Source organism: Scomber scombrus, chromosome 4 (genome assembly GCF_963691925.1).
Source record: "Scomber scombrus chromosome 4, fScoSco1.1, whole genome shotgun sequence".
Taxonomy (NCBI): Eukaryota; Metazoa; Chordata; class Actinopteri; order Scombriformes; family Scombridae; genus Scomber; species Scomber scombrus.
The window spans coordinates 25,795,050-25,818,698 of NC_084973.1; the positions used below are offsets into that span (position 1 = coordinate 25,795,050).

Below are 23,649 nucleotides of genomic sequence, written 5' to 3' on the forward strand. Positions count from 1 at the left end.
AGTACAGGAAGACTTTTTCAAATTGCTGGGTTTGTCTGACCAACCGTACTTTATCCAAAAATGTGCAATTTACATGGATATACAGAGAAGCCGCAACATCTGAGAAGCTGAAACCAGTGAATGTTTGCCACTTTTTCCTTAAGAAATGACTTCAGCGATCATAGATAGGCTTGTTCTCCAGGGATTGTCGAGTTATTCTGGGAAACGTAGGACAACACAACGGCAACTGTAATTGCAGTAGACGTAGACGAGACGGACTAAAAGCAATGGCTTCACCTAAAAGTTAATAATATTTCATCAAATGTGTTAGATATCATCAATCTGTGATGTGTAACTGAGTACACCTTTGAGTGTGGATCAGTACTGTTCCTAGTGATGCTATAGATGCAGGGAAGGGACTGAAGATGCTCTAAAAATGTTGTCACTTCTTCTTAACACTGACCTTTTATAATGAGCAGAAATCCTTAAGATAACTTCTCACTGGTCGATGGGACGGGGGTGGGCAACCACCCACACTGTGGTTTAGGTCCATCAGAAAACGGGACAAATCACTCTCATCTCTATTTTCAGAGTGTGATGTCATTCCCCAGTGTCCTGACTAACCCATTACACCAGCATCTGTCACATGGAGAGGAAAGTGTACAGAGAGAGAGGGAGAGGGAGAGAGCCTGAAATAGACCTAAAATATGCATTTTAAATTTTTTACACAGTATATATATATATTTTAGTTCAGTACTCTGAGGTTTCATACATTTCAGCCATTTAAGCACACAATATTTTATGAATGAGAGTGACTAAGAGGTGTGAATATGTGTGTGTGGGGGGACGTGGGCGAAAGAGCTGGGGAGAGAGGACCTTGTATTTTTGTTTTGTTTCTATTTTCATCTTAATGTCAGCGAAGTTAAAAAAGACAAAAGCAGCCACATGGAGACCCTCAAGCCCCATTCTCACCCCCCCAACCCACCAGACCCACCCACCCACTGTGACCTGCCAGTTATGTAACACAAAATAAATAATTACACACATGTATAAAGCCTCTACCTCCACCACACTGAGTTCCACAAAATTACAGAAAGTTCAGATCCTTATGGTAAAGACTCATCATGGCTTAACAGTGATCTAAAATTTCACCAAACAATGTTTTTGAGTGTTTTTTCCACATAAAATAAAACAGTACTGAAGTGTATTTATAGATACTCTCCATTCTTTATATAACAATAACGCTGTAGGAACTTGCCTACATGCTTTACAGTATATGGACATTTTCTTTAGTTTGAATTTTGGCCTGAAATGTCACGTATATGATCCCATCTAGCTTTTCTCCCACAGATTTCCTTATTAAATTAAGATATCTCCCTGAATTACATTTTTCTTTCAAGACAGATTTGTGTTTGTTGATCTTTTAGATAAAACAAACAAATCTAAATCCTCTCTATCCATCATCAGAACATTCCTCGACGTTTGTGTTTCTTGATATCATTTCATGTGAGCTGTCAGCAGCTCACTACCGAGGCAAATACAGTTAAGACGTTATTTACTGGTATGAAAAGGATTAGCAGTATTTATAATAATCAATTTTATGGACAATCCTGCATAGGTCCCATGTGCTCAGTGTACTAGAGGATGTAGAGTGCCGGGACTCCCAGGATGTGCTGAACAACCTACAGGCGCCCTCTAGTGATACTTCTGTGCTCTTTGAAATAATACTATGAATGAAAGACACTGACAGCAATACACGTTTAGACATTCACCAGATATTTAAGAACAATGAGTAAAACCTGTAAGTAATTGGAAGATTTTATTAAAAACATGGTAAAAGATGCACATTTAATGAAAAGTGAATCATTTTATATCATTAAGATTTCAAACATCAATCCCATACATTTCATACTTTTTTTGGAACTTACTTTCCCTTATTCCTTTTCTCTACTCATTAATATTAATTATTATTCATATTTTGTGTTTAAAATTTCAATTTGAAGTGCAAGATGTAGCATGTAAAAGATCTGTTCATGTTGAAACTTGGGGAAACATTAAAACAATTGTAACATACAGAGTTGATTTCCTAATGTTCCTGTACCTGTTCAGCTATTTTGAAAATAATCACAAGTATTATCTGAAATGAACCATGTAATGCCAATAAATTGTATTATATGCAGGCCCAAGTTAAAACAGTAACTTTAATAGCATTAGATTACTGTATAACAAATTAAGTAATTGAACCCTGAAATAACCTCTGACCTCTGCCCCTCTTTCTCTCTCCAGCATGATTTTGTGCGTCGGGAACGGTCGCCGCGCATTCTCATCGACCTCATCCAGAGGACCAAGGATGCGGTGCGTGAGCTGGACAATCTGCAGTACCGCAAGATGAAGAAGATCCTCTACCAGGAGAAAGTCAACGGGCCCATGGGAGAGAGCCAGGAGGAGGAGGAGGTGGGAGGAAGAGGGAGAGGGAATTATGGGGTTTATCATGTCTGATAGCAGGTGGAGAACAAACAGTTAAAGCCATGCAACTAACTGAGCTCCATTTAATCTCTGGTTACAGTCATCAAAACTTCACTTCAAAGAGAAGTCTGTTGTCATTTTGTAGGTTTTTGTTTATTATAACTTTAATATTACAGCCAAGTGAACAATGCTGACACATTACAAAAACACAGCATAATCTTAGGCAACAGCAGCAGAAACTATAATGGAGCCATCTGAGACGTTTGGTGATAAAAAAATAGGAGCAAACAATAACCAGGTAGTCAGCTAAAACGCACTCGAGCGGGCACAGGCTGCATACTACAGTGTATCAATGATGTTTTTTTTGTTTTTTTTTGCAGTTTAGCAGTTGTGTTACACTTGCATGAGGGAGTTTTTCACTTCTGAGTCAACATGCAGGAGATGAACTCAGATTCACAGCTCGGGGGAGGGTGATGATAGGGACCAGCCAGGTAGTTTTTAGTGATGTTGTAGAAACTCCCAGGAAGGCACTTCAAAGAGGGAGGTACTAGATACAGAAACTTTAATCGGAGGTGCCCTCCCCTCCCCAAATTGACTACTTCTTTTTCAATTCTAATAAGATTTGACAGAAAGAGTCGCTGTCTTCTCCACCAATTCGACATCACAACACACAGGAGCGTTCCTCCTGCAGCCTCGGTAGCCTGACATTGAGATGAAACGTCCCTTAGTCGACCTGTGCCTGAAGAACCGGCACGGGACAGCCAGCAGCAACACACAGTGACATCCTACACCACGTGACGCAATTCAGAGCACCAGACCTCACTGTAACAAGACACCGCTGAAGGCTTTACTGAGAAAACCTGCAGTCCCAAATCTAGTTTTCTGGTGACAGTGGAAGATATACAGCATGTGGAAAGACTGATCTTACCACCGTGATACATTCTGTTAGCGCAGATGTAACAGAATTATCTGTTAGAGTACATCCGAAAAGCTGCGCCGTTTGGTTCCCTTCATCTTTATCACGTACAGTACACACACACACACACACTTAAGTGGACTTTTAATCAGAAGCCCGCTAGACAGACAGATGTGCATTGACATAAGCAGGTGAATGACACAAACACACTCGCATAACACATCCGAACAATTAGAGGTTAATAGGCAATTTAGCATGACTTTGACTGTAATGAAACATTGAGGTCATTCATTATTTTCCCTTGCGTTGAGGTGACTTCGTTTAATGATACAATTTGGAGAGGTCGGTGTATACTGGGGTGAAGGTCGTCGGTAATCTACATGTGTGTGTATATTCACATCTGTGTGTGATTGCAGTTGGCTGTTGAGGGTTCATTTGTGTAAGCGTGTGTGTTTATGAATGTCTTTGTGGATGTTGGCTTGCAGGACAGCGAGGCAGCCAGCTGTAAGATGAACAGCCTGGGCAGCAACCACTCCATACCCAGCACCTCGGTCAGCACGGGCAGCCAGAGCAGCAGCGTGAACAGCATGCAGGAGGTGCTGGACGACAGCTGCTCCGACATGACCATGATGCACCCCCAGGACTACAGCAGCACCCTGGACTCCTCCCCGCACACAAAGAAGGTAAAGGTCAGGGGTGAAGGTGGGAGGGTCGAGGAGGAGGTGGGAGGTGAATGACACATTAAATGTATCAACACACTAGTCAAACCTTTTTAAAACCGAACTGGAGAGCAGTGCAAACAGCTATTCAGTGAGTCTCCACATGTTTGTCTGATGTTCCCCCACAGCCTTGTCAGATAGCTCAAATACCTCCATCCTATCTACACCACCCATCGTATCCAAATATGATCATTTGAATAGTTTTTAACGATATACTTTTATGCGTTATTTTCCTATTCCTAACACATATATGTGAATATTTGTGTATTTGTGTTTTCTATACTACACAATATCAATTTGTTTTTGTTGGCCACTGTTTTGTAAGGAAGATGAAGAAAACAAGGATATATGATTATTTACTTTATTTATTTACACATGTATTTTAGTTGCATACATGTAAAATGACCAAAATAAACTAAACTAAAACTTTTTCCCCATATTATCTAACCTACGGTACTCCACAATGTTTCCACATGCACAGAAGTACATGAACACCTGGTTTGGCTACACTGCTCTGACTTAATTTCATTTAAACTGATTTCCACACCATAGGATTAGTGTTGTATAATTAAGAAAACAAGAGGAAAAGTATATAATCCAGATCACAACAAAGGTTTTAATCAGTTGTTTATTCTCCAAAGGTCTTAAACCACCTAATTCCATTTGTGTACATTTGTGTTTTTGAGATTCCCTGCTCATATAGAGATAGACAAACAAGTAAACAACCAGTATAAAGACAGCTTTAACTTTCTCAATAACTGTCTGCTTATTTGATTTGGTCCGTTCTCTCTAAGCAGTAAACACTTGAAACAAAATGTCATGTATGCTGGTTTCCAAGAATATTAGTACTATTAGTATTAGTATTAGTAATATTAGTAAAAATACATAAAATCATGAAAAGTATAGTCAATAAATCCCATCATTCTTTCTGAGTTACTAGTACAATCACTTTCTGTCTTAAAGTAATAACTGAACACTCTAGAAATGGAAAAAACACGTGGCTCAGTGCAAACATCCTGTGTTTCTCTCGCTGTTTTCAAGAGTATGCGTTATCCCCTCCCCCCCCCCTGAAACCATGGAAACCATCGACACAGTCCTCACTGTTTGGCAGATCGCTTCAAGTTCATCACCGACACTGTTCACACTTGGAGAACGAAGGCTGTGTACACATGTCGACAAGCAGCGCACACACTTACCCACCATTTTCCAGCACTGACATCCTGCATGCGCACACACACACACACACGCCGTTCTCATTGAGTATCTCATATGACTTTTAAAAAAATCAGTGACGAGCTGGGCTGTCACTGGTCTGTCATTCTCTTTCTTCATGTGCTCTTTGTATCTTGACAGTTCATGATAAAGGACGTCACTTAATGAATAGACAGCCAATGTGTTGTTTCAAGTTCAGGGGCTGAGCTGAGAACAAATTAAACTGACACATATTGTTTTCAGATGCTGATGAAGTTTTCCCTCCTCACATGAATCAACCTTTTTGGTCTCGATGCTCTTGGAAAATGTTCATGTCTTTTATGGGGGGGGGGGGGGTTTGAGTGCTGACATTTCGTCATGTTTGCAAGGTTACAGTTGACACAGTTTTAATAAATTCTTCAGATTCCTTTTGATATTTAGACGTGATACAGTAAAAAAAAATCAATGGGGAATTTTGTTGTTTTAAAAAGTCACAAAACATCAGTGAAGAGTTAAAGCGCTGGCACAGTTTTGAGTTCTTGAATGAAAATGTATGAGTCGCCCGTGTAGCACAGATGTTTTCACCCTTTCATTTTTACACATTTGTTTTTGTATTATCTCAAAAGAAGTTATGACTGTGACTAAATATTTGACTTTTTCTCATTTTGGTTTCCTCTTTTTTTCCTCACAGGACCATCAGTACAACTGGGACGACGGGATACACAGGCCAGAGCCGAGGCTGGCCTCCTGCGACAAGAGCAGTCAGGCACAAAACTACAAGAACCAGGGCCGATTTGCCACCATAAAATCAGCATCATTGGTAAGTTTCGATAAAGCTCTTTTCCTCCTTGTTTTTTTACTTCTTGAGAACATAAAACATACTTTTCTGTAAGTGTTTTAGTATCATAAAACATTTGTGGAACATTCACCTTGATAAAAAAATTAATAAAAGGGCATTATCATCTTTTTCTCTCGGCTAAAACCTCTCTGTGAATTTGGAGGTTGAACACTGAAATAATGTGATGTGGATCCATGTTGGAACAAACTGGCACACTTTTCAGTCAAAACAGGTCTTTTGTCCCTTTGTGGAGTCCCTTTTTCATTTCCGATGTCTCTCATTTGTGTTTTACCACCAAATTCTACTCTTTAACAAAAATAGTTCTTTATAAAAGTATTACTCATTTTTCCTCCTATCTGTCCATTGTTCAGTCTTTACCTCTTTCTGTCTCTTTGTCCCTGCTCTCCAGTTTCGGCCCCATCTTTGCTACAGATCCTCCAGTCTCTCCTCTCATTCACCTCACTCCTTTTTGTTTTCCCCCCTTGAACTATTCTTCACATTACTACTCCCCGTCCGTCCCTTCATGCTCCCCTTCATTTCTCCCGCTCCCGCACTTGAAATACATCACTCTCAGGTCTGGCTCAATGATCTTGAGTTGAAGGGGGGTTGAAATTTTCCCTGTCCTCCACCTCCTCCTCCTCTCACTATGTATCTCTCTTTCTGTCTCTCCCTCCCTGTCTGTTGTCATGGAAACGGGCTGTAGTAACTAGTAAGTAGTTGTGTTGTGTGTGTGTGTGTGTGTGTGTGTGTGTGTGTGTGTGTGTGTGTGTGTGTGAGAGAGTGTGTGCGTGCGTGTATATGTGCGTGTGTGTGTATTTACCCATCCATGACCAACTGGTTTTAATTGAGAGTTCCTCCTGCTGTCAGGTCTTAAACCAGACATCAGAGAGCATGATAAAGGAAGATGTGCGTCCTCATACTGTCCTTGACCAGAGCAGAGGAACCACTGATAAGTCCAGCATGTGTGTAGATCTCCTTTGCTTGTATTCACTCGCTACTCTTTTTTTTCGATTTCTTTGGGACATTTTTATTTCAATCTTACGGTTGTAAGTCACTCATGTCTTGCAGTCTCAGAGACATCGATAAAAGCGGTAAGATTGAGTCCAGCTCCAGAGTACACCATTACATTTTGCAGGTTGGTGGTTAGAAACATGCCAATAAGAAGGAGGCTCACCATTTCCAGACTGAGACATCCTTAAACATCTGTTGTGCTCAACCTTATATTTCTTGACTAATATCATACTTTTCCTTCTGTGGACACCTGACCAAACATTGATGGCATGCTGTCAGTTCTCTTTCAAATATTCACTTTGATGTCTCGCTGTGGGGAACCTTCTATCAGCGGTATCCTTAGAAGACCCTACTCCAAAAATGGCACACATTATTGAGATTATCCTTCTAGATTTACTCAGTGAGTGCCTGTTTTTCTCCTGACTGTCAGTGTCTCTTTGGATGTATGGACAGACTGTGTTCACTCTTCACCACAGAGCAGGCTTTCAGAGAGCATGATGGCTGTGAACATACAACTAGCACGCCACTGCTAGCTGACCAAGCTGATAGTACTGGCTGCTAAAGGCCACTAAACCAGGTAGAACAAGCAGTGGTCCCCCATATTAGCGAGGTCCATGTAGCTTACCATACCTGCCACACTCCAATAAACTTTCTTATCTTTCTTTACCAATTTAAAATAAGCAAGCTACACCAAGCTTCTTTATTATGACAGATAGTAAGCCTGGTGTTCACTACTCTAGCTGACAGAGTGCGGTGACGATAAGCCCACCTCAGGTTTTTCTGTAATAAAAGGAGATTTGCTCTTATGTAATGAAGACAGGGGAACTGTCTCCTGTATCTTACGCTCACATAAATCTAACTTTAAAAATAAATAAGGTTAATTTCTCCTCTCCCTAACTTAATTTATTTATTTTCCTATCATTCATCTGTTAAAGGATCACTGTAACACCAAAGAAATGTTGTAAGCACGCTGCAGAGTTGTAAAAATTCTGTGGTTTAACGTCAGACTATAATATTTCAGATTTAAGCAGCAGAGGTGCGACACACTGTGTCAGCACTGCAGCTCTGTGTAACTGATGCTGCGTGCCTTGAACAGAGGCGGCATCGTGTAAACCACAGCATCTCTCTGCCGTGATAGCGCTAGTCCTGCCTGCTAGCGCTGAAAGAAATGACATCATCTTTTTCTGCCGAGCGCAGACGTCCTCAGATTGGCCTCGACTCGCTGAGACTGGAATCAGCAGGTAGACAAAGCGAGAGGGAGAGAGATGAATAGGGGTTCCAGATGGTGAGGGGTGATGGATCGCCAGAGAAGAGAGAGAGCAAGAGAGAGAAAAAGAGGAAGATGGAGAACAGGAAAAGAGAGAACATAAGAAGAAGAAGTAGAAGAAGAGGGGACAAAGGAGGGGGGATTAATAATAATAAAAATACCACAAGTAATAAGTTGCATTCTTAAAAACAGAAGTATCCAAATACCTCAAGGTGATATTTATGTCAAATAGAATTTTCTAATTTTTCCAAAAGAGGAAAGGGGGACATCAGGTTGATGGATTAAAAGAAGAAGAGTAAAGGGTGAATGAACAGAACAAGCATGTCAGCAGGAGAAGGTGAAGACTTGGTGGAGGACACAGGCGGCAGATATCAGGGGGATAAGAAGGACAGATAGAGAGAAGGACAGATAAACAAACAGAGGTGAGACAGAAGAGCAGATTGTAATCTGGACTGACAAAGAAGGAAGAGGTGGGGAGAAGGAGAAAAGAGGGTGATGGGCTCCATCATCCAGAGATGACATGGAGCGTAGAGTCCATTTTGATGTAATGGTGGGATAATGTGTAGAGAGGGAGAGAGAGAAGACAAGGAATTAAAGGGAAAGGAGAAGATGATCTAGAAAAATTATCGAGAGAAATGGAAGGAAAGTTGAAAGGACGAGGAGGGAGGGAAACAGCAAACAGATGAATGGAAAGGCAGAAGGAGAACTAATGTTAGACACAAGTAGCGAGTGAGAGGGAGGGCAGAGGTTGGTATAGATCAAATGAAGTAACGGAGCGAAACAGAAGGAGGTGTGTGTGTGAGACGACATGGTTGTAAAATATTTCACCTCATCTCCAGCTCGACTCGTCTTCTACTCTCGGTTACAGGTTGTAACCTGAGAGCCTGTAAATGTATCAGCGCACAGCTGCTGACGTCGAGTTTGTTTAAGACCGTTAAAGCTTGTTGATACACACATGCAGAAAAGAATTAAAAGACTTAAGTCACAGATTAGAATGAAACCAGATGCACCTCCTTGTGGGTTTGCATTCATTTGAGGGCAGAGCTCCTCTACCTCTGTACATCTACAGGAAAACGACAATAAACACAGGCCCAGAGAGGGCTGCCGCTTCCTCTGTTTGACCAAATGACTTCACCACATGTTACTATACGTCTGTAGCAATATTTGCCTCTCCAAGAAAAGCTGTGTCCTATTTCTCTTATCCTTTTACCTGACAGAGAGACTATTTGTGCTTGACCTGTTGTACCTTCCTGAATGCAATAAGGGGAGCAGACAACCGTGTTGCGAGTGCTTTTGGTGATAGGATACGCTTCACTTATCCTGGAAAAATAAAGTGAAATATTGGCAGTGCGGGGAAAAAAGAGCTGCTCACTTGTAACATTTTTTTGTATTTTTATTTTTTTGGGTTATTTCATCTTTTGACATTAATAATGTTTCTTAGAGCATCTTCCATTTTTTTGATAAATTGAATAGCTTCTTTGTAACACTGAATACTGACAGGAAAACAACCTTGAACTGCCCTATTTAAAAGTTTTTACTCAAATCATCAGCAAAATTGAGAAAGGAACTGAATACATGCATTGCCTTTGCACATTCACATATTATTATTATTTGCTTTGTCTCATTGGAAAATAAGAAAAAGTGTTGAATAACGTGTGTTTAAATATTGATAATTAAATATTGAGCATTTGTCCAAGGTGACATACAAATGAGGTACAAACCAAGCCACAATAAATCAAAGGGGAGAAGTTCAATGTTCCCCCCTGACACAAGTGCCTCAAGGTTGCAGGTGCATAGAGTAATACACAGTGCCACGCAAATAGAGAGAGAGAGAGAGAGCGAGAGAGAGAGAGAGAGAGAGAGAGAGAGCATTGACACTGGACACCTGGTGAACAAACACTGAGAGAAGCAGAGCATGAAACGTCTGTCTGTCTGTGTGTGTGTGTGTGTGTGTGTGTGTGTGTGTGTGTGTGTGTGTGTGTGTGTGTGTGTGTGTGTGTGTGTGTGTGTGTGTGTGTGTGTGAGTGTGAGTGTGTAGGTGGACTAGTGAAATTACTTTTAATACAAAGAAAAATGCAAGAAGAAAATGTGTTATTGTTCAAATACACTTATGTCAACCAGATATCCTGCTATATTAACACATCAAGTTATTTATGTATTGCAATAAAAAATCTTGGATCACCTACAAAAAAATAAATAAATAGAGGCAAATAAATCAAAATAACACATTCAGCTGCTCAATTCCTTCTGATCTCACTGGAACATTCACCTTTCCCCTGCATGCCGCCCCTCCTCCCCCTGAATATGATCCCCTTTCCAGTCCCTGAGCCCTGTGTGAAAGAGGCCGTCACATGACGTGACTTGGCCCTTTGTGGCAGCATGCAGGGTGGCAGCGAAACAAGTGACTAGGATTGAGAGCCGCTCTTACAGTAGGGGTATTGATTCAGCACAGATTAAGAGAGGAGGCGAGCTCAACCTCCACTTATTTTCTCGCCAACCCCCTTCCTTAGATGCTATTATTTAACTTCTCATTATTTCAATTTTTTCTTTTCCCATCTAACTCTCTCCCAGTCACTCTCCATCTGCTGTTTCTCCTTTGCAATCACCCCCCACTTCCCTCCCCATCCCCATCTCTCTGCCTGCTCCTCTTTAACCCCCCCCCCCACCACCAACTTCTCTCACTCTTTCTCAATGAGGTATTCATGTGACCCACCTGCTGTCCGCCGCTTAGCGTTAGCCCAACTAAAGAGTTGCTCTGTGCTCTTGTTGGCCCACGGAGTCGGCCTGCCTCATTCACAGTTCACACGCCTGCCTCTGCCGCTGCGTGCCCAGGGCGCGAACCAAGGGAGAGGGAGGGGGGGTCCTCTTCCAGTAAAGGGGGGGTCTCAGGGTGGCATCGGCGCTCAGACAGGATTCTGTCGGGCATAGGATGCTGCACAAGGTTCCTGGATGCTGTTGCATTTGGCTAAAGTCGCCATCATGTTTGGCCTGAGGAGTTCAGGTGGAAGTTATGAGAAGATGCGGAGCGAGTACTACCTAGATGTGGAGAACCCTTTCGGTCCTCAGGTTGGTGCATCAGGTGTAGGTTTTGAAAAAAGAAAACCTGTTAAGAAAGTGCTGCTCTGAGACCTGTCAGCAGTGGTGATTTGTATGGTCTTTCTTTTAGATCAAATTTAATGATGTAGCTGTTTAATATTGTTTTTTATTTTGTCTCTTTCTCATTCCATCTGGCTTAAACACATTTCATATACTTAGCGGTTGCCTGATCTATGCAGTGACTGTGTGTATGTGCGATGGCCAGATGAAAGAGCTTTTGTTGGGCTTTAGTGGTAACTTCATCTAAAGGGACTTTCACAGCATTTCTTTATTACGGTGTTTTACTTCCTGATCATTGGTTGAAACATGTTGTGACAATGATGCTATACAATAACATTGAATTGATTCTGTTTTCAGTTCTTGGAAAAGTAACCCAGACTAATCGATACTGCATATTTACAGGTTACACATTAGGTGTTGTTGTTTTGATGTGCCTTGTATTTTAAAACCCCTCCATTAGTTGTATATGCATTGGAAAAATAGTTTTTCAGTCTTTATTAAAAATCAACTCTTGTATGGCTCGCATCCCCTAACTTCTCCTTCTTCACAGGTGACCAAACAGATCCACGAGCATGAGCAGGAGAGCGAGCTGCGGGAGCAGATGTCGGGCTACAAGCGCATGCGGCGGCAGCACCAGAAGCAGCTGATCGCCCTGGAGAACAAGCTGAAGGCCGAGATGGACGAGCACCGGCTCAAGCTGCAGAAGGAGGTGGAGACGCAGGCCAACAACGCCTACATCGACTTGGAGAAACTGGCAAAGCGCCACGCCGTGCACTCTGAGAAGGAGGTGGGATTTGCGGGAAGTGTGTGTGTGTGTGTGCGGGGGGGGGGGTTAGGCATGAGTGGATGCATAACTACTGTAACCCCAAAGTCAATTCACAGATGATCACCTGGGCCTGCATGTAGCATGCAACAGTTGGCCGGGGGTCCGCTTTGGAAAACAGGGGAAGACATAATGTTGAAGTTACAATGATTCTATATATAGTTACTGGAGTAAAGATTGTTGATATGTTTAATTCTGTTCAAAAATGTTACTTCAGTCTGACAATATGTGCAAACCAACATTTGTCCTGGATTTCACACACTGCTGCCACTCAATGATACATAGAATGAAACACAAGGGGCAAAGTAGGTCACAGAGTTTCACACTTTGAAAAACAAACGGCATATCTCTGTGATTAGCATGCAGCGTGCCGCAGCGGCCAGAGAGATAGTGTATCTGTTCATATAGACCAGCCTGCACACGTAAACAGCAACATAAACACACAATGTCACATGTGACTTTGTGTGTCACTCAGCTTAACCAACAGGTTGCTAGATGTCTGTGGAGCATTACATTTACAATACTAGATGAAGGGCAAATTCTCTGCTCTGAATATTGGTTGGTACCAATATACTGTGTACCAAAGCACTGTGGTGTTTTTGTAAGCCTGGGCTAAGTGGAAATCAAATTAAACCACTTTAGTCCATCAAAATAACAGGAATGTTAAATGTCTTATCAACCTAAATATATCCACATTACAATCTGTTTCATATCTTCATCTGTCTGCAAACTGACAGTTGCTATTAACAGAGAATGACATCTAAAAAGTCAAATATTTTTAACTGTAATATAACATGCAGGACAAACATATCAGAAGTTAGGCAACAGGAGATTTACAGCTGCACCTAAATAATTTAATCATTTTCTCGATTAATAGATTAATTCCTAAATTGTCTGAAGATATATAGATAAATATAAGATGTGTAGATAAATATGAGAAAAACTGCAAAACCTCTCAATGAGAAGAGAATATTTAAATGTTTTGCTTAAAAGAAACAATGAACGTATCTAGCTTTTTAATTGTAGTTATTGCATGACTATTAGTTCACAGTTCAGTGCTAAGCTTGCAGCCTGTATTCAGCCTCTTTTGTTTCATGTGTCCTTCAGATGAAGACGGCGTTGACGGATGAGAAGAAGTTCCAGCAGCAGATCGTGGCCCAGCAGAAGAAGGAGCTGACCACCTTTCTGGATAATCAAAAGAAGCAGTACAAGCTCTGCAAGGAGAAGATTAAGGAGGTGTGCTGTGTTTGTTGGTTTCTTCTTTTTTTTCCCCTCCTCGGGCGAGATCCTTCGCACGCCTCTTGTGTGTGAAACATGGTCCTGTATGCTGTTTACTGTTGAATCAATCCTCCTCCACACAAATCTGCACGTTCAGTACCTCCGAAGTGGTCTTTTGGAAGTTACGTTGACTCACTCAGCCTACTCACTGTGTACCTACACATGTACATACACGCATACTAGGAAAACAACAAATCCATACTTGCAGTGTGCATTGTGTGCCTCCACAACCTTGAAACTGAACACTGAACAGTGTCCAGAGAATACTCCTGTGGGCTGGGACTGTGATACATTGTGTTTTCAGTTACGAGATAAGTGACCAAAATTAGGTCAGCACAGTTAAAAGAAAGCATCGCTGGCAGGGAGAGATATTTCCCACCAACTGAGGGCTATAACGGAATTAGACACCACAGAGAGTGGGGATCAGGCTCATGTTAAGTGCTTTAGCTCGAATTGTAGATTACCTTAAAGCCCATGAAAGAGAAAAAGAACTCATACTGAGGGAGGATAAATTTGGCTAAAATTATCTTTTTCTTTCAACTTTCCTCTGGCTATGAAAGTCATCTGTAGTTCAAAACAGAAGGTCAGTTGCAGTTTGCCATATGCTGTCACCACAAACACTTTGTACACTGTTTGTTTCCCCATTTCTCTTTTTATTTATTTTGATTCAAAACATTTCTACGTAATAAATACTTTGGAAGGTTTCTGATTGTTTAGACTATAATTGTTTCTCACATATCCAATAGCTTTTGATAATTTTAACACTTAATTTCAATTTAACAGATTAGTTTTGATCCCAAATGGTCAGGTAAACCTAACAATCACAGCTGAATCTAAACTCTAATTGGCTTCTATCTAGCACTTTCTCTGTTCTGTACTTGTTACTAAAAGCTCATGTCAACTATACTATACTATATGTCAACTCCTTGCTTTAAACTTTCACCCCTTCTCAGGAGATGAATGAGGACCACAGCACACCCAAGAAGGAGAAGCAGGAGCGTCTGTCAAAGCACAAGGAGAATATGCAGCACTCCCAGGCAGAGGAGGAGGCCCATCTCCTGTCCCAGCAGAGGGTTTTCTACGACAGGAACTGCCGCGCATTCAAGCGCAAAGTCATGGTCAAGAGGCATGATGTGGAGCAGGAGCAGATCCGAGAGGTGTGGAGGATCTATACACTTTAATACATCATGCACAATCCAATAAATCATAAAATATAAAGATAAAATAAAAAAAAAGTGTTACATGTATACCTTTAGCTGGTAAATGGATTCAATGAAAGTAAAACTTTTTTCCATATAAGACGAAACTATTTAAAATTGTAATGTTGGTGTGAACAGGCCCAACGTGGTTATGAGACCAAAATATTGTTCTCAGCAAACAGGTGTGCACCCTCAAAAATCACACCCATTGTTCTTTAGAGGTGTTCGGTGCGTCCTTTTACTTATAAGGAGATTATTGCAGAGTAAAGCAAGGCAACAATGTCATAATCTCAAAAGCTGTTGTGTAAATCTGGAGGAAGGTCCAAAAACCTTCTGTGGGAATATACACAAAACTCTGAGTCACGTTTTAGATTATAGTCTTAATGTTTTGCTTAATCAGAAAAATAAAGAGTGTAATTGGGAAATTATGTTTCAATTGTTCAGCAAACACAACAGCACACTGATTTCTACAAATTGAAAAATATAAATGTCACATTTTAAAATACTGAAAAAGTAAAAGCTGCACAAACAATTTCAATCAATAGCACCTACTATAAGTCTTTCATGAATCTTTCTCCTTTCTTCTTCCATCTCTTTTTCATCCTATTAGGAGCTGAACAAGAAGAAGACCCAGAAAGAGATGGAGCATGCCATGCTGATCCGCCACGATGAGTCCACCCAGGAACTGGAGCATCGGCAGCTGAAGACCCTGCAGAAGCTGCGGATGGACCTGATCCGCCTGCAGCACCAGACGGAGCTGGAAAACCAGATCGAGTACAACAACCGACGTGAGCGGGAACTTCACCGCAAGCATGTGCTGGAGCTCCGGCAGCAGCCCAAAAACCTCAAAGTAAGTCAATCCAAAGACGGTAAAGTTATCAATCCAGGATTTCAGAGGTGCAGTGTTTATTGTCTTTGGGCAAAGGAAAATATCCAAGCTGACGGTAACATCAAATGTTTCTGTCGGAAGATTCATTTTCAAAATGTTCCTTTTGTGGCTGAAAAGACAGATTGTATCCGCCTCTAAGATGGCGCAAGCCATGAGCAATATCTTTTCTGTTTTAGGTAGTTTTTGATGGAACAGTGATGCAACATGGATGTAACAAATTAATTGGGGAAAAATGGTAAAAGAACATGTAAAATGTGTCATCTCTATCTCTGAATGTCATCCTGTTTTAATTTGCTTTTGAGGATAACAAAGACTGGAACCATGATTTTGCCTCTGGCTATTTTAGACCTTTAACCTTTATCAGCAGAATTCTTAAGGCGTGAATTTACGTGAACTTGAGACAGAGACAAGAACAATGAAAAAATGGAAAATTGATTGAATACTCTTTAACCTTGTACGTCCTCCTCTTTCTGCTCCTCTGTCCGTCTCCGTCCCCTCCACCAGGCCTTGGAGCTGCAGATCAAGAAGCAGTTCCAGGACACATGTAAGGTGCAGACCAAGCAGTACAAAGCCCTGCGCCACCACCAGATGGAAGTTACGCCCAAGGCTGAGCACAAGACGGTGCTCAAGGCCCTGAAGGATGAGCAGACACGCAAGCTGGCCATCCTGGCTGAGCAATATGAGCAGAGCATCAACGAGATGATGGCCTCACAGGCGGTGAGTGCAGAGACGTTAACTCGCGTCATAGTCGATGATAAATATCTTTCTACAGTTGTCACTTTTCCAGGGAAATATTGGATTGTTCATATGAAAGCTGAAAGGCATAATTGAAGACATATGAAATAGTCTCCACCTGTTGCTCATATTTTTCAATTGTTCTTCTTCCTTAACTGTCCTCATCTCATATCTTTTCTGATTTCACTATATTCTTCCTGCTCTTTTGTATGTCATCCTCATTTACATCCCTCATACTCCTTCCTTCCCTTTCTACTGTCTTTCCGTGTCCTGCATGTCCCTGTTGCCCTTCCATCCTCTTCCATCCCTTTGTTGCCTCCTCCCCTCCCCTTCTTCTGCCCTTTCTGTCTCTATTCCCTCTTTCTCCTCTTTCCCTCTTTCTGTGTGTCTTATCCATGTTCCCCCACCCTCCACCACCCCCCTGCTCCAACATCCCCATCTCTCTCTCTCTCTCTTTCTGTCTCTTTGTACATCCCTCTCCCCTGTTGCGGTCCATGGTCGGCTGTGTCAGCTGCGACTGGACGAGGCCCAGGAAGCCGAGTGCCAGGCCCTGAGGCAGCAGCTGCAGCAGGAGATGGAGCTGCTCAACGCCTACCAGAGCAAGATCAAGATGCAGACCGAGGCGCAACACGAGCGCGAGCAGCAGAAGCTGGAGCAGAAGGTGTCCCTGCGCCGGGCTCACCTGGAACAAAAGGTGTGGTGGAGGAAAACGCTCAAGTCATTTTAAAGTAGACATAAGTTAAGATAAGGAAGCATTACTTACAGTACTTAAACCCAAAATTTAAGAGACACTGCTTCATTAAAGTAAAAAACAAAACAAAAACTAAAAGCCTTTATTAACATGGTTGCATGAAAATAGTACCAAAGTTTAATCAGGTTCTAATAATCAATTCTCTTTCTGGTGGTTGTATTTTCTTAAGGTGCATTAATTACATTTCTTGTGGAAAAATAACTTAGGCTCTTATCACAAAATCCTACCAATTTGAGTTTCAACATTTTTATGAAAGAAAAAACTGTTGTAATCTTCAATATACTGGACAATTACGTTCTCTCTTTAGTTATCTAATTTGTCTAACTTAAGTGTTTAAATAATATTTTTGAGTCAGTCAGACTCATAATTCAAAGACATGAAAGCAGTTGGAGATGGGGTCCTTGTAGATGTGTGGAAGGGGATCAGGTTTGTTTTGGTGTTGCTGCAGGTCCTCCAAAAGTCAAATAAAGACGTCAGTATGCTTAAAACTGCATCTAAATTTCCCGTCTTGTCACACATTTCCAGTGTCAAGATTGGTCTAACTATTGTTTTAACTTTCCTAAACCAATAATCAACAATCAAATCCACTTCCTACAGGGATTATCCAGCTGTGTAGAGAATAGGAAGTATCTAGCATTTAAACTTCTCGTGAGTACAACCAAGTGCAACACTATGAATGTGTTTCATCACGTCTCACCCGTCTCTGTGACAGAAGGATTTTTCCCTGCCCTCAGGTGTGGATATTCAGAAGCTAGGAATACTTTTAAAATACTTTGTAAAGTTTATATTACTGTATAGGAAGCATACTGAACCCTTACAGTACCAATGTGTGGGAATTAGGGAGCAGGTCCTCTTCCATGGAGCCCACCATATTGCACCGCCATGTTCCTACAGTGGCCTAGAATGGACAAACCATGTATTTATATATTAGTTAAAGCTCCTTAAAGACCCTATAAATAGGAAACTTTCTGGAAATCTGTCACTGTCTTTAAAACATTAAATAGCAGTGACTTCATGACCTCAAATAGGCGTAAACAAAAACTTTGACCATCCCTCCATCACAACATTTTTAAGAAATCCAACAGTCTTCCTATCTGTAACTGATACAACACTGGTTTACAGTTCACAATAATCTCTCTGTCAGCCAACATCCTGCTCTAACACGACTTGTATCACATGCATCTGAACCACATGATAGCGTAGACAAACATCATGGTGTGACTATTATAGAAACAACAACAAGGTACATTGTAATTGGTTACAACAAAATGAAAGCAGTGATAAATTAAGAGCTATTGGAGTGATTTTAAGCACATCTGCCTAGAAAAAACAAACAAAGATTCAGCTGTACTGTATTAATTGCGTCTTATTATAAATAGAAGATGACAAAAATGTCATAGTAAGAGAAGAAAACTATCATCTACACATTTCACTACCATTAGGAGTGTGTGGGAGAGACATGGTTGTCTGCTCCCTGCAGGAAGGCATGCCACTGTCATCACCACCTGTGGTGAGGGAAATCTGTGTGTGTGTCTGCGTGAACTCATAAATGTCTGTCTGGGTCGGCTTTCATGCCCGCGCTGCCTGCTGAGGTGGATGCAAATGTCTATCCGGACCTGTTCTCTTTAAGCATCGATGGTGTGCAGAAACCAGCGCTGGCCTGTTTGTATCTCAACTTATTACAACCGATTCATGTTTGTTCACTCTGCAGCAAGCTGGCAAATATTTTTCTTACTTTATTTTATAATTTTTACATTTTATTACATACATTTCACAGTGCTGTCCATCTGTGTCCACTACTTCCATTGAATGACACACCAGACAGACACTTCTTTAATGGGACTATTGAAGCAACCTACTATGTATACAAATGACATGTGATAAGATTAAAACAGCCAAGTACACCTCCTTCCAAAGTGACCGACGTCATCGCTACAGTCTAGTAGACAGCACTCCGACAACAAAGGAAGAGACATTTGAAATGTCGCCCTGATCCAGTCCTGCTGGGTCCGCTCGACTGTCGGAGCCGCAGTGGTCTGTCGCCATCTCCTGGCAGCTTGCAGATCTGTACTCCAGACCAGGATGATGTCATGGTTTTCAGAAGCACTATTGTCCTCCGGTTCGGTTCATGGTCAGAGTCTGGAGTTTTCTGTGCATGCTCAGTAGTTGTGTCAGATTGCCGTACTGCGCCATGCAGGGCTTTGTCTGGACTTGTGGATTTGTCTGCTGCGTTTATCGGGCTGTTTGATTGACACGACTCCTGCCAGGACAGAATCTGTTGGAACACACTCGAACCTTCATGAGAGAAATAGTGCACCTCAAAGTCTGCATCCAGTTATCATAGTATGCCAAACAGGATGCTCAGTGAGGATATAAAACACGATGAACAGCTCTGTATTATAATGAAAACCATCACCGTGCCCTGCAGTAAACACACCTTTTCTAAAGGTTATAGTGTGGCTGTGTCAGAGCTGTCGGTTCAGTTCTTTTGTATGTATTGAGGCTGCAGTTTGCACTGCGGTGTATTAAACTGGATTATACTGCAAGCTGCTTCCACCTGTGACAAATACCAACAACATAGTAAAGTAAATATTAGACTAAAAGAAAGGAGGTGATGTCCTAAAACGGCTCTTAAAGAGAGATGTTTCGAGAGGATCTGCACACCTATGATGAATCACTACAGGTGCACTTCCTCTCAGGATTGAGGCTCATATGATTATTGAATAACTACATTTCAATCAAGTGATCTTTGCGATGTGTTTATGACAAATCACGACAAACCTGCCTATATGTATGTATTGTATAAAGATACCCAAGGGACACCAGGGAACAAAGGATAGATCATTCATATAAGAATCTAACACCTGGAGGTAGGGGGGTAAATTCAGGTAAATTTCCATGCATAAATCCCAAACTAGAATAAAAGATATTAGATAGAAGGTACTTGATGATGAGCAGAGGTCAAATTAACCAGAATAAGCACCACCACCTGTGTGAGTGTGCAGGGCCTCAGTGTGCACCAGTGTCTTACAAAGTTAATACGTCTGTGTTTACAGTGCAGCTGCAATGTCTTTTTGATTTTTTTTAACCTGTCTCCTTAAAAGCTTCTTAAGCATAAAATCCAGCTCTGAATCGCTGCCCACATCTGAGATTAAACTCGTAAAAAACTGAAATAAATGATAATTGAATGAAAATGAAACAATTCAGTGTGTATAGGACAAATCAGAAGCAGTGAAAGCCATCTGAGGACACAGTAAATAAAAAACCCAGTTGTTTACAAGGACAAGGGTTAGAAACATCTGTTGGTGAAACATCTGTTGGTTAAACATGAGTAAAGTTCATTGTGATAAACAGTCTACACACTGATACTAAACTTTTACTGTCACCATTTGATCTTTTACAGGAATGGAAAAGGCCCAAAAACCAAACTCATCTTATTTAGGTTTCCATCATTACTGAAGAACCTTTATTAACCCAAAGACTTTTTCTCTCTATTTTAATTTAATCATACTCACAGAATAATCCTTAACCCTTACATACTGTTCATATTCTGGCTCATAATTCCCCATCAGTTATTAATGAATTTCTGATTAATCCTTAATGAAGCTGTCAGAGAACAATGATGGGGGAAAAAGACATTCATAATCACTGTTTATGTTCCAGGATTATATTTTATAGAACATAAAGAATGTTTGGCGTTTTTAATAAACGCAGTTTTTTTTTGTTTTTTTAAAGGAAATTTGATTATAAAAAGCGTGTAAGGGTTAAAGCAGTTCAGGTCCTGGTTGTCCAAGGACGGCTGAAACGAGGGCAGCTGGACTTGGTTGTAGATATAATCAATATTTTCATAATAAAGTTCACGTCCTAGTTATACAAGGAGGGCTGATTTGAGGGCAACATTTTTGATTTTTTTGAACCTGTCTCCTTACGAGTCCCGTGTGGCGGTTTGTGATGTTGCAGATAATTTGACTTGTCAAACACAGGTGTAACTAATAACATCGATGAGTGAGGCCCCTATGGGATGATGGTGTTGTGCGCTGTAGCTCACTAACACGTCTTATTGAAACGAGTAAATGGAGTAGAGTCATCATTAATGTTAAAAGCAGAGATATAATGATGTTGCATTGTTTAAGTGTAAGTTTTAAAAAAAGAATGAATTTTGAAAAAAACTTCATTTTTTATCTGAGTTCAAAACATGTTTGTTATTGTACCTTTTAATAAAAATCATGTTTTTCCAAAATAAAAATTTAAATTTTGAAGAAAAAAAATGTATAAAATAAAACTACAACTACCAAATCCATCATAATAACTACAACCAAACTTTATTTAAATTAAAACTTTACTGTTAAGAAATGTCTATGTTTTTAATTGCTTGCACACAAAAAAACTTGAAAAAAGAACAAACTTAATGCATTCAAGGAGTTATATCTCTCATTCCTCTGTTTCCTGCAGATTGAAGAGGAGCTGGTTTCCCTTCAGAAGGAGCGCACCGACCGCATCAAGCACCTGCTGGAGCGCCAGGAGCGGGAGATCGACACCTTCGACATGGAGAGCATGCGGCTCGGCTTCGGCAACCTGGGCACTCTGGACTTTCCCAAGGACGACTACAGATGAGGGGCTGCCGCCGCTACTGCTGCTGCCACCGCGGTCGCCATCTCTCGTCGGAGTCCCCCGGGCATCCGTCTGCCTCAGAACAAACCCTCCTCTCATTTTACCTGAACTCACCTGACAGTGCAGGTGCTGCTGACGCCCTCACTCAAACACACACAGACGCATAAAAAACGGCTCCAGAATCAGCTCCAGTGAGTTTTCTGGGCCGGTCAGACAGAGTGGATGGCAGGTTTGAGCCCCCATGACCTCTTCCCTCTATCTCCCCCTCTCTCTCTCTCCCATTCCCCCAACCCACCTAAAACTTCCTCCCCCTCCTTGCCTTTCGTGGTGTCACAAGATGACAAAAAAAAAAATGCTGGATAACTTCCTGTAGTTGTCATGTTTTTGTAAGAATACTGATAACATAGTCACAGTGTTTCTTGTTTCTTGTGCAATGATGACACTTTTGGTGTGACTAAAAGTGGGAGAGCAAAAAAAACAAAAACGAGAGAAGGAGGGAGAGAAAAACAAGGGCAGTTTGATGAGCGAAATTACTCCAGGACCATGCTTTTTTTTTTTTTTTTTTTTAAGAGGTGATTCATTATTTTGTTTGTTTAGGGTTTGTTTGGTCTCAAGCGGTGCAAAAAATAAATCTCTCAAAAGCGATAAATCAAACAGCTGATCCTTCCGAAGCTGCTTCTTTTTTGGTATTTGTTCATCAGGACATTTTTATGACAAATTTCAAATAATTTGATACTTTTGAGAGACAAATATCACAATATACATACAGGTACGCGTTTTAATATGCGATTTAATATCTTTCAGGTGAATTTGATTACTGAGGGGAGGGTGACGGTGAATCGTGGTACTCGACATGTGTATCTTACTGATTTCTCTGCACTGGCAGCCAATGTGAATAATGATCCATGTGACACGTGAACTCCAACTCCCAGCTAGCACAAAGGGCTTCATGTGGGGGGCGGGAAGGGGAAGGGGGGGGACCTGTACTTTGTGTATAGAAGGATTTATGGAGAGCTTTTACTTATTTTCATATTGTATTTTAACTGTCACACCAATCAAAAAAAATAAAAAACTTTTTAAAGGCGCTTTTTTTCCTCCCCCCTCCTCAGATAGTATGTGAAGTTCAGTCATCTATCAATGGGATTTTTATTTTGATCTTTTTTTCTTCTTTTTTTTTTCGCTTTAACAACAACTCTTAAGCTGTGTATTTTCTTATAAACCAGAACAGTATGATGCTTTATTATTGCATGCACTTTAATTTTTTTTTCCAGGTTAAAAGAAAGCATGAATCTGTCAAGAGCTTTTAATTATATTTGTAAATAAAGTGCCCATCACACAAACAAAGGGTGTTGCTGTTATTGTCCTCATATTATATCCACTGCTAGTAAAAAAAATCAGGAGATAATGTAGTTTTAAAGATTCAATTTGCATTTTAAAACACTGTAAAACGTATTTGTTTCACTTCAGGGCATCGTGCAGCTCACACAGCTGCTGTGACCTCTTGTGACCTCTTAGCTGGAAACACAATAAGTCCGCAACATTTAATCATCTTTACTGTGCACAGGTTGCCATTTGGTTTTTAAATATTCTGCTCTGTAACAAAGCTTCTTAAGCATAAAATCCAGCTCTGAATCGCTGCCCACATCTGAGATTAAACTCGTAAAAAACTGAAATAAATGATAATTGAATGAAAATGAAACAATTCAGTGTGTATAGGACAAATCAGAAGCAGTGAAAGCCATCTGAGGACACAGTAAATAAAAAACCCAGTTGTTTACAAGGTCAAGGGTTAGAAACATCTGTTGGTGAAACATCTGTTGGTTAAACATGAGTAAAGTTTATTGTGATAAACAGTCTACACACTGATACTAAACTTTTAC

The 23,649-nt window shown here is 40.9% G+C and overlaps 1 protein-coding gene across 3 annotated transcripts in view; it reads left to right on the forward strand.

Moving 5' to 3' along the window:
* taok3a (TAO kinase 3a) overlaps window positions 1–23,107 on the forward strand; it is a 73,510-nt gene extending 50,403 nt beyond the window's left edge. For all 3 annotated transcript variants that reach the window (XM_062416982.1, XM_062416981.1, XM_062416983.1), the window contains 10 exons: window positions 2,266–2,433; window positions 3,847–4,044; window positions 5,963–6,091; window positions 12,034–12,270; window positions 13,414–13,542; window positions 14,538–14,741; window positions 15,394–15,633; window positions 16,177–16,389; window positions 16,919–17,101; window positions 21,611–23,107. In XM_062416982.1, coding sequence (XP_062272966.1) covers window positions 2,266–2,433; window positions 3,847–4,044; window positions 5,963–6,091; window positions 12,034–12,270; window positions 13,414–13,542; window positions 14,538–14,741; window positions 15,394–15,633; window positions 16,177–16,389; window positions 16,919–17,101; window positions 21,611–21,772 — 1,863 coding nt within the window. In that variant the 3' untranslated portion in view covers window positions 21,773–23,107. The remainder of the gene's footprint in view (window positions 1–2,265; window positions 2,434–3,846; window positions 4,045–5,962; window positions 6,092–12,033; window positions 12,271–13,413; window positions 13,543–14,537; window positions 14,742–15,393; window positions 15,634–16,176; window positions 16,390–16,918; window positions 17,102–21,610) is intronic.
* Window positions 23,108–23,649: the final 542 nt, after the last annotated feature.